Raw genomic sequence first — 10,484 nt, 5'->3', positions numbered from 1 at the left:
TGGCAGGACCATGGAGGGGGTGGGATTAGGGGAGCTGATTGTGAATGTGGGAGGCCCCCCCCGAACAGGGCCCCAGCTCCTGCACTGCAGGGAGGCAGGGGGGCCAGCCCTTGGACCAGGAGGCCTTCTAGCGGGAGCCCTGGGCAAGGGGGAGGAAGAAAGGGAAGAAGGGTTAGAGAGAAGGGGGGGCTCACAGCTTCAGGAAACCACTCCCTATGTGGGGGGAGGGGCGGGAAGTCCACAGGCCGCCCTCAGAGTCAGGGGGGCCTCTCCGACCTCCCCCTCTTCCCTGCCATCATGCTCCGCAGTTCTAGGGCCCCTCTTCCCTGTTGGGGTGAACCATGGCCCCAGCGTTGGTCGTTGGCATGGCAGCTGGTGGGGAGCCAAGACTCAGGTGCCCCCCTTTCCCTGGCCAGCCCACCTCGATGACCCAGCCCTGCTCAGCCCTGCTGTTGACCCCTCCCCGTGGGTGGGTGGTCCCCAAAGACCACCAGGGCAGAGGAACCCCACAGCCTTCCCAGGACCTCCGCCACCAGGACCCTCCCACCCGCCGCCCAGCCTGGCTCCTACCTGCCGAGGCCTGCAGCTCCCGCTGGGCAGGCCCACCTCCACCTGGGCTCAAGCATTTATAGCCAAGATCTGTGGCTGGCCCGGCTGGCAAATATTTGGTGACTGCATTGTCATCGCAGACTGGGCAAATAGAGCCCGTTTGCTTTAGCGCCCGGCAACCAGGGCCCCGCCGGGGGGAGCCTCAGCCTGCCCGGGGGACGGTGGAGTGTTTGCCGCTCGCCCAGCTGGCTCACACCCGGGGCCGAGGACCCTTATCTCCGCCACTGATTGGGGCCTGGACCAAGCCTTGTCAAATAGGCGGAAAATTAAATTTCATGCTATTTTGACTCCTGGAGTAGCCTTCTCTAGAGGACATCCTGCTTCTGCAGTGCTCTGGGTGAACGGGCTCTGGGCCAGCAGCAGGACCTGGGAAGCCCCAGGAGGGCCAGGGACCACCAGCCAGGGCCCAGGTGGTGGGTTTATGCAGGTGGGGACCCCAGAGTCCCTGCCCAGCCCCCTCCTGCCACTTCCCACCGTTCCAGAGCTGCAGGTGCATTTGCAACAAACCCTATTGAATCACTGCTCCCCCAAGGGCTTCGTCCCCATGTCCAGGCTGAGGTGACACCTCCCTTCTCTGGCTCCTTTTTTAGCTCCTGTGCCTTCCCCTAAGGGGCTTGGTGGCCCCTCCAGACCCGTGGGTCCTGCCCGGGGGCGTCCTCACTGTGGTTACCACCCACCATTACAGCCCCTTCACCGTGAGTCCCATGAGTCCAGTCCAAGTTTCCCCGTCCCCGGAAACCGACCTTGGCCACAGCCACAGTTCTGTCCTTATACCCTGGGGTCCAATGACACTTGCCAGGTCCTGATTGTGGGTCGACCCTGCCCCAGCCTTAGCCAGCCTCTCTCTGACCCAGCACAGCCCAGATGTCAGCCAAGACCCGGGGGAGGCTGGGGGTTGGGGTCCCCGGTGGCTCCCCAGGACTGCTGGGACCCCAGAATCCCTCTTTGCCCAGGTACGGCCCCTGCCCCTCTGCCAGCCCAGGGAGCGCCCACCATGACCTGCCCAGGACCCAGGGCTGGACCTCAGCAGCTGTTCTGGCTGTAGCTGTAGTGCCCACTGCTGCCTATTGGGAACAGGCAGGGCCGGGGTCTGGGAAGGGCCTGGAGACCGGCCGGGTTGGGGTCGACCCCGCAGGGTGGGGCCTCAGGGGCCCGAGGGAAGTGCTGGGCCAGGGGGCTGGGCTGGGGAAGGTGAGATGCAGCCCTGTCATGCAGAAGGTCCTGGCCTTTGTGGCCAGAGGAGGGGCTTCACAAAGGAGGTGGTTTGCAGGCACTGATGGGGCAGGTGCTCACCCAGCCAAACTGGGGGAAGTAAAGGTGTTCCAGCAGAGGGGACAGCCTGGAAAGGAACCAGATCGCGAGGAGCTGGCACCCCTGTGGTAGGCTGAGTGATGGCCCCAAAGATGTCCACACCCTGATCCCTGGGAATTGCGTCCTCACCTCACTTAGCAAAGGGACCCAGCGGAGGTGACTGAGATAAGGACCCTGAGATGGGAGATGGCCCTGGATTATCCAGTGGGCTTGTGTGTCACAGAGGGAAGCAGGAGGGTCCGAGTGGGGGTGGGGGGAGACGTGGCGACTGAAGCAGAAGGTCACCTTTGAAGGTGGAGGGGCTGCAATCCAAGGAATGGAGCGGCCTCTAAAATCCGGAAGACAAGGAGATTCTCCCCTGGAGCCTTCAGGGCACAAACCTGCAGACACCTTGATTTGGGGCCAGGGAAACCCACTCGGGACCTCGGACCTCCAGGACTGCACAACAAATCAGTGTTGTTTTAAGCCACTCAGTTTGTGCTCCCTGTTTCAGCAGCAACAGGAAGCCCAGAGCTGGAAGCATTGGCTGGAAAGTGGGGTGGGTGGCACACAGGACCTCCTGGCCTGGCCCTGGAGCTCGGACCTTCCTCCTGTACTGGGAGCCAAGTCGGCCAGGGCCTCAGCTCTTCCCAGCATCACTGGAACCAAATCGCAGAGTGGCAGTGGGGCTTTTGCAGGAAAGAGGCCCCAGGGTGGTTTTCACCCCCCACCCCACAGGCCCACTTTTCCATCCTGGCCTCTGCCTCAGGCTCCCAGTCAGTGGAACTGGGGCTGTGGAAGGGGCCCTGGGTCCCAAGAGTGACCCAGCGAGGTGTCCATTCGTGCCAGCTGTGGGAAGACTGTCCACAGACAGCCAGACACTTGTCCTCTGGTGGCAGAATCCCAGTGCCTTTTTCTGCCTGACCAGAGACAAGGAGGAAACCCCAGTCTAGGATGGAGAGTTCTAGAGTCGGAGAGAACCCAGAGCAGGCAGGTATTTGGGGAGAGGAACCTCAGCAGCACAGTGTGGGGTGGGCCTCTGGACACAGGAGGCCTGAGCCCGGAGACTTGGGGAGGGTGCCACTGCATTAGTCCTAGCGATCAATGATGGGGCCTAACAAGGCACAGTATGTGGAGGTGAGGGTGGGAGACAGGTGTGAGAGGGATTCAAGAAGCAGATCTTGGGTCTTAGTGGAATTATCCCCTTCCTTGCCCCTCCTGAGTCAGAGCCATGCTCAAGATAGACACAGGAGTCTGGTGGGTGGAGGCTGAACTCCAGCTTTTGTTACAGGTGAGGCTGGGCTGGGTTATGGCAGCCAGGGGGACCCTGGGTAGGTGGAGAGACGCACTTTCCCAGAATCACTGCCCACACATGTCCCGCCGGTATTGGGTGGCCAGCCAGTGCCAGGCCAAGTGGCATGGGTGTCCCAAGCCCCCTGTGCCCATGGGGGCTCCTGGCTGGGGCTGGGGGCTGAGGCACTCAGGCTGCCAGGCTTGGGGCCTGAGCATATGCCCTGGCATCTGCTCCCAGCCAGGCCCCCATTGTGGGCAGTATGGGGCCTTCAGAGCGCTGTGCTCACCCTGCCCCCACCAGCCCCCACCCCTGCTGTCAGGCCTCAGCCCCTGGGAGAAAGGCTCTGCCTTTCCAAAGGTGGTGGCCCTGCCTGTCCCCATGCACCCCATATTGATCTTCCCAGGGAAAATCAATAGCTCCAATATGTCAGCTCTCAAGTGGCGCTACAATAAATTACTCCCGCCATCGGGCACACAAGGGCTGCAGCCTCCCTCCCATTAGTGGGACATTAGTCCTCGTGTGAGGTTTCTCTGTGTGCTTTGAGATAATGAAGGCTGAGGTGTTGGTTTATGCCTCTGGGAGGAGGGGGACCTTGGACAAGAGCGGCATTGCTGGCAGTGCTGGGCACCTGTCACCCAGTGCCCTGCCGAGACTGCTGGGGTCAGGAAGGCGAGGGCCCTGGAGACACCGGGCCACCGGCCGCATCTGGCTGTGGCTTTTCCCACTCTGGGCTCCACCGCATCAGAGAGGGTCAGGCAAACCACAGCATTTGGGGCCGTTGTCACCCTCCAGCCAGAGGCTGCCAGGGACACATGTGTCACTGAACAGGGTGGATTTCACAAGGGAGAATTCACAGCCCGGAACATGGGTGTCTCAGGAGGCGGGCGTTAGAAAGGGCTCTGGGTTCAGCCATTGTTGGGTGAGGGGCTCTGCTCTGGGCTGTGTGCTGTCAGCAAGCAGGGTAACTGTGACTGGGCATCTGTATCAGTCTCCAGGGGCTGCCATAACAAAGGACCACCAATTGGTGGTTTAAAACAACAGAAGTTACTTTTTCACAGTTCTGGAGGCCAGAAATATGAAACCACGAAGGCTCTGGGGGAGAATCTTAGCTTCTGGTGTAGCTGTCAGTCCTCCGTGTTCCTTGGCTGGTGGCCACATCACTCCAGTCTCTGCCTGCCTCTTCACATGGCCTGCTCCCCTGTGCGTCTCTGGGTCTTTTTTCCTCTTATAAGGACATCATTTAGGGCCCACCCTATCCATTATGACATAGTTTTAACTAATTACACCCACAAAGACCCTATTTCCAAATAGGGTCACGTGCTAAGGCTCCAGGGAGATAATAATTTGGAGGGACATCATTCCACCCAGTATAGCATCTTTAATACATCTTATCCAGAAGGAGGGCAGATGAGGCAAGGCTCCAGCCATGGTTGGTAAAGGACCAGGGTCCCTCCCATCAGCCAGGAAGGGGGTATTTGGTCTTTTTTGGGCCACTTCCATGTTTTGCTTGTGTTCAGATGTGATTATAAAGGGGTCTTGAGCCACCATGGTCACGGAGAGGCCTGGTCCAACACTGGTGTTCTCTGAAATTGTTTACGTCCTACAGGAGAGCCCAGCTCTGAGCATCAGGCCAGCTACCGGAGATCAAGGCCTGCTGTCCTCCTCAGACTCTGCAGGACCCACGTCCTTTGCATCATGCCTTCACCTAGAATGGAGACCAGTGCCAGCAGGACTTGGGGACAGAGGAGAGGTCCACTGGACATGTGGATTTGCTAAGTCTTTGTTGTGGGCCTGCGCTGCTCCTCCCAGACTCTGGCCTCAGAGCACCCTAGGAGCCTGATGGCAGTAAAGGAGCCCTCCACTGCCTCAGGATGGAAGGACACTTTCATGCCGTCCCCTTATCAGTCTTAACAGCTGTCCCAGGGACTGGCAGAGGGCTTCCCAGGCATAGCACCAGTCCTGGAAGCAGCCTGCGAAGGACAGGAGATGCCCATTTTACAGCTGAGGAAGCAGAGGCTCGAGGGGTGCTTGTCTGAGATGTCTTATTTCTGTCACCCATCCAAAGCAGTGGGACAGGTTTAGTGACCCTTTGGAGGCTGCCCTGCCTGGGGGTGAAGCCCTAGCCCCTGCCGTTGACCCCCAGCTCTGCACCACCTCTGCTGTCCCAGGGCAGCTTGTACCCAGATGCCCTAAATTAGCATACCAACCAGGTGGCTGCATAAGCTGCAGTCAGCAGCTCCACCCCAACCTCAGGCCTCTTTGATCTCCACCTCCTCCAGGAAGCCCTACAGGCTGCACACCAGAATGATTCTGGTCCATCCTCCCGCCCACAGTAGGTGCTCCTGGGGTTCCCTGTGGTCGAATTGGTTTGGCAGTGATTCTGGGTGGGGTTCTGGGGTGGAACAGGTGGGGTGGGGCCCAGTGAGGAGGATGTGGGCACACAGGTGCCTCTGTTGACACAGCAGCTCTGAACACAGTCCTGGCTTTGCAGCTGAGCTGCCACCAGGCGTCCAGGTTTGGTCTTCCCAGGGTGGGGAGATCTCCCAGATGCTGCTGAGCTAGGAACACCTCCAGCCCGCTACCCTTGCTTAAGTGTCTCTAGACTTCCTGAGAGGTGAAGAACTGGTCCCCGAGGCTGGTGCTTCTCCTGCCAGAAAGCAGGTGCAGGAGATGCTCCAGAGGCAAAGATTCTGAACCAGGAGGCAGCACATTACAGCTGCCAACTAAAAATTGTTGCTTGTCACCTGGTTCTACAAGAATGAAGTCACCTGACACTGCAGTCACTGACCTTCAACACACCCTTAAAGGAGTTCAGGGCAGAGATCAGGAATGAGGCCCTCTATGCTCTGGCAACAACTGGCAGAAAAACTCTCACGTTGTGCTTTTTTTTTTTTTTTTTCAGTCGTCACAGTTCACAAGGTGGGCTCGTAATCTGATTTTGTCACCGTCAACCCCCACCCCCCACCCCCAGCACATCTCCACGTCTCCACATAGTCTGTGATGACGCCTGGGTGCTCCTATGTGGTCTCCAGACAGGACGGCTCAGCAGAGCCAGGGCTAGTTTGCCTTGAAGGCAGAAGGCTCCAGCAGCTTCCCTATGAAGTCAACTGGGGAACCGGGTAGACAGGAAGTCCCAGGACAGCCCGAGGGTGACCCTCCCGGCCTGACTCCTAAGGTGGATGGGAAGGTTCCCCCCGAGCAGGCTACAGCCTCCATCCACAAAGATGATGGCGCGCTAGGCTCTGCACTGGTGGTTCCGCTGGCCTGGAGAGAGAGACTTGTCCGAGTGCCTGCTGGCTTCCCGGTGACAGCCGTGGGTGTGCTCTGCTGCGGTGGGTGAGAGATGGCGGCCCTGCGGCTGATCAGTGCGCAGAAATGCCTGTCCCGCAGGGCGGGTGGTGTAGACGCGGCTATTCGTGCGGAGCACAGAGCAACGCAAAGCGCCAGGGCTGGGTGAGGGTCCGCGGCCATGGGGCGGCGGACACTAGTCGAGGGGACAAGATGACTCCGTGGCTGAAAGTCCAATGAAAAGAGCAAAACGGCGTCGCCAGGCCCCGGGGAGGAGGCGTCCAGGGGCTGCGCCTGCCTGGCGGGAAGGGTGTGGAGTGTGGGCTCAGGGCCCCGATCTCAGGCGAGCCCGGCCGACGGTGAGACCCGCGCTGAGGCGAGCTCGTCGGAGGACGACGCCAGCATCCCGACCCCGCCGGCCGGCCTCAAGCCCGGCGCGGAAACCTAGGAACCTGCCCGCTAGTTCCTCTTCGGACCGGCGGCGAACTACATTTCCCGGCATGCCAGCGCGGCCGGCCGGGGGCGGGTCTACGACGGAAGAGGCCGCCTGAGGACGTGAGTCATTTCCGTTGCGCGAGTGGGTCCACGTTCTGTAGTCGTGAGCGGAGGCCAGGAACAGCGCGCGGCTTCCGGCTTCGCGCGACGGAAGTGACGCGACGCTGCGCGCGGCGGCGTCGAGTGCGGAGCCGGGGTCGCGATGAGCTGCGTGCTGTGGGCGCCGGCTGCTGGGTGAGGTCCGCGCGGTCTCGGCGGGACCTAGGGTGAGAACGGCGGGCGGGCGCGCTCACTGTTCTCTCTCTTCCAGGGCCCTCCGGGTACTGAGGCTCGTGCGCTGGCCTTTCCGAAGCCTGCATCCTCCGCCCGGTGGCCGGGCTCGTGCCCAGCCCGCGGCCGAGGGTGAGGAAGAGGTTGACCCTAACCGCCCCCTTCAGTTTTCCTCCAGCAAAGCCATCCCGTTTCGCTGGACAGTGAAGCACTCCCTCGGAAGGGAGCAGCAGCGGCCCTGGTGGAGGGTGCTGCCCTTCAGCCTGTGCCTCATGGTTCTGGTCATCTGGTGCTTCTTTAGACAGGAAACCAGCGCGGACCGGTGGTTGGGACGGATGTTGGAAGAAGAGGTACCGGAGCCCAGCGATCGTTCTGAAGAGCCTGGAACTCCGGTGGCCCATGGGGCGAGAACTTAATGGGGTGCCAGCAGCGAGGGAACAGACCTCAGTCTTTAGGCTTTGACGTCGCGTTTGACCGTTTCTGTCCTGGTAATGCGCGTCCCCAGACTGAAGGACTTGGATGGCGCGCCTGGCAAAGCTGACTCGTTGAAGGCACAGCAGAATGTCAGCAAATCGGAACCGGCTCTTTGCCTGATACTTGTTGCCATCGAATACGTCCAAAAGACTTTTCAGGTCTATAGAAAGGGTTTTGGTTGCAGCGTGTGCTGTTGGATTTGGGATGTCTTTGTACAACATTATCACGTTTCCAAAGGGATGCTGGTGACACTTGTAATCCAGTGTGATCCACTTTGCAGGTCATTTGCTTTCTGAGACAGAATAACTGGCACAAGAGTTAAACGTTTTGTTTTACAGTGTACCGTGATGTCTATAAATTGATGTTAGTTTAGCAGACTAACAATAAATATTAATTTGGTAATGTGGAATTAAGCCAATGTTTGTTTTTTTGTTTTTGTTTTTTTTTGCATTTCATTTTAAAAAGGGAGCCTTCTAGTCTTTTCAGTTCCTTTGTTTGTTTGTTTTTTCCAGAATAGGAACTGAGGAAAGAAACCTAAATGTTAATTGTGGAACACTTTCTCACCTCTCTTCCAGTTTTTAATTTTAGCAAGGCAACAACTTTCTGAGTGAAATAACATTGATAAATATTTTTATGGACAATTTAGAGGCAATATTTGGGGTATGTAAATGATATGTTTTCAAGTACTGCTTAGTAGGAAACTTTCTTAATTCTGGATTAAATACAAGATGCATAAAAGGGAAGATTTTATTTATTTAAGGTTCTAGTGGAACGTTTTATCTTGGTATATCTTTGGTGCCAAAGTTAAGTGGAAATTTCTCTCACTCGGATGGTTGAAGACCACTGACTGTATGGCAGTGTACTGGCTTCTCACAAGGCCTTGGCCAAGGTCTGGCCCGCCTTGGTAAATTATGCTTGTCAGGGAGGTGGTGCTAAGACAAGTATATGTATTTTTTAAAGATGAAGAGACCAAGATTCAGAAGGATTGACCTAATCATGGCTCAGGCTACATTATTAGTTCCACTGGGAGCAAAGAACTAAGATGTCCTTTCTCTGACCTGGTGTGGTTGTGACCTATTTGGTTGTGAACCATTTTATTTGAGCAACAGTCATTCAAACCTGAACCCTGACTTTACTCTCACTAGCTCCTGCAGGAAAAAAAGAACTAACGAGAAGAAATTTTGTTTTAATTAAAAATAATTTTCACATGACCAAAGCAATATGATTTATCTGGAAAAGTTAAACAGTGTAATAAGCAAAAGGTAGAGAATCAGAAACAGCAATAATCCCACCACCTAGAGGTAACTGCTGTGAGCACTGTTGGGCAGAAGATGGAGAAAATTGTATTTTAAAAAATCCAAGGAAAAGAGGTTACCTAAGTCGATGGCCTCATATCTTCCAAGCTGCTGAGGCTTGGAAGATATGAGGCCATCGACTTAGGTAACCTCTTTTCCTTGGATTTTTAAAAATTTTAACGTCTGGGTACTACTACAGCCTTTTAAGAACATTCTTCAAAAGCATGAAAAATGACAATCTTTACAGCCTGTCACAGTTCTCTTTGCTCTCTTCAAGGAAGGTGCCTCTTGGGTAAGCATCTTTTCTCCCACCTCTACAGCAAAGATCCCCAAATTTCTTTATCTTGAGCCCCCAACTTCCTTTTTTAAGCTCGAGGTGGCTCTCTATACTTCTCTACTGGACTTTACAGGTTCCTCAAGCTCCTTAGGTCCAAAACAGAGTTAAGCTCTCCCCAAACGTGTTTCTTTGCTCTGTATTCCTCCCAGCTCGGGACTTCGGAAATATCCTAAACTTCTTTCTCATTCCCTGCATCCTGGCAGTCTTCAAGATCTGTTTAGTCCTCCTCCAAAGAATTCATGGGCCTTGTTTCATTCTTCTGCTTGATTTTCTTCAAAAATATCATGTTGATTTTTTGCTATTTTAATTTCCAGGTTTAAATGTAATGTTTGTAGAGGTAGTAATTCCTTTAGACAATGTGAACATATAAAGAAAGTAGTCATTCATCCCACCAGCAAGTGATGGCTTATTTTACTGTATTACTTGTGTTTAAAAAAAAACAGAAACTTACATGCTTGGGAACAAACGTATGGAACTGCAGTATCTTGCTTCGTTTTGTCACTTAAGTAGGAGCATTTTTCTTGTCATTAACAATTCTCAGGAAGCATTGTCATTCTCTGTGAGGTGCTCTTTAAGTTTTTGCCAAATAACTTTGATAATTATCTTTGTACATCTTTGTCTGAATCTCATTCTTTTTTAGGTTGGAGTTTCTAGAAATGGAACAGATTATTTTCTGTAAAGGTCTGTACCCATTCGTCCTCCCAGCCACTTCCTTTAAGGGCTTTTCTTGCTGCAGGTCACCAGCATTGTGGGTTGCTGTTAAGAACAACAAAAAGTGTGCCTGCTCCATGGGCTCTTCCTTGCTTTAATTTGCATTAAAAAAAATTACTAGCGAGGTTGAAAATTTTAAATAATGTCTCAGGAATTCCCTGGCGGTCCAGTGGTTAGAACTCTGAGATCGCAAACCGCGCAGCCCGGCCAAAAAAAAAAAAAAGTTTCATGCTATATATTTACAAAACAATGTACTCTGGGTCTGGGTTCTCCCTCCCGAAATGCACACCCTGCTTCCTCCTCCAGGGTCAGATGAGCTGGGGCCCTGAGTGGTAGGGCTTACCGGGGATGGCAGCTGGTGCCTGCCTCCCAGAGTTCCCACCCTCTTTGCATCCCCGCCCACCCTGTTGGTGAAGAGGGC

The 10,484-nt window shown here is 55.1% G+C and overlaps 1 protein-coding gene across 1 annotated transcript; it reads left to right on the top strand.

Moving 5' to 3' along the window:
* Positions 1 to 7,071: 7,071 nt before the first annotated feature.
* Positions 7,072 to 8,133, top strand: UQCC4 (ubiquinol-cytochrome c reductase complex assembly factor 4). Its single transcript, XM_024759707.1, has 2 exons — positions 7,072 to 7,210; positions 7,287 to 8,133. Exons 1-2 carry the CDS (start codon positions 7,179 to 7,181, stop codon positions 7,660 to 7,662), a joined length of 408 nt encoding a protein of 135 aa, XP_024615475.1. The 5' UTR covers positions 7,072 to 7,178; the 3' UTR covers positions 7,663 to 8,133.
* Positions 8,134 to 10,484: the final 2,351 nt, after the last annotated feature.

The sequence above is a fragment of the Neophocaena asiaeorientalis genome, unplaced genomic scaffold, assembly GCF_003031525.2.
Source record: "Neophocaena asiaeorientalis asiaeorientalis breed wild unplaced genomic scaffold, Neophocaena_asiaeorientalis_V1.1 scaffold254, whole genome shotgun sequence".
Classification (NCBI taxonomy): domain Eukaryota; kingdom Metazoa; phylum Chordata; class Mammalia; order Artiodactyla; family Phocoenidae; genus Neophocaena; species Neophocaena asiaeorientalis.
The sequence above is the reverse complement of the archived record's forward strand: the minus strand, read 5'-3'. Positions and strand labels throughout refer to the sequence as shown.

Bases quoted from the DNA above. Each gene is read 5' to 3' on its own strand.
- UQCC4 (XM_024759707.1), top strand. From the start codon at position 7,179: ATGAGCTGCGTGCTGTGGGCGCCGGCTGCTGG. The intron at 7,211-7,286 runs GTGAGGTCCGCG...TCTCTCTTCCAG, and splicing joins CTGTGGGCGCCGGCTGCTGG to GGCCCTCCGGGTACTGAGGC.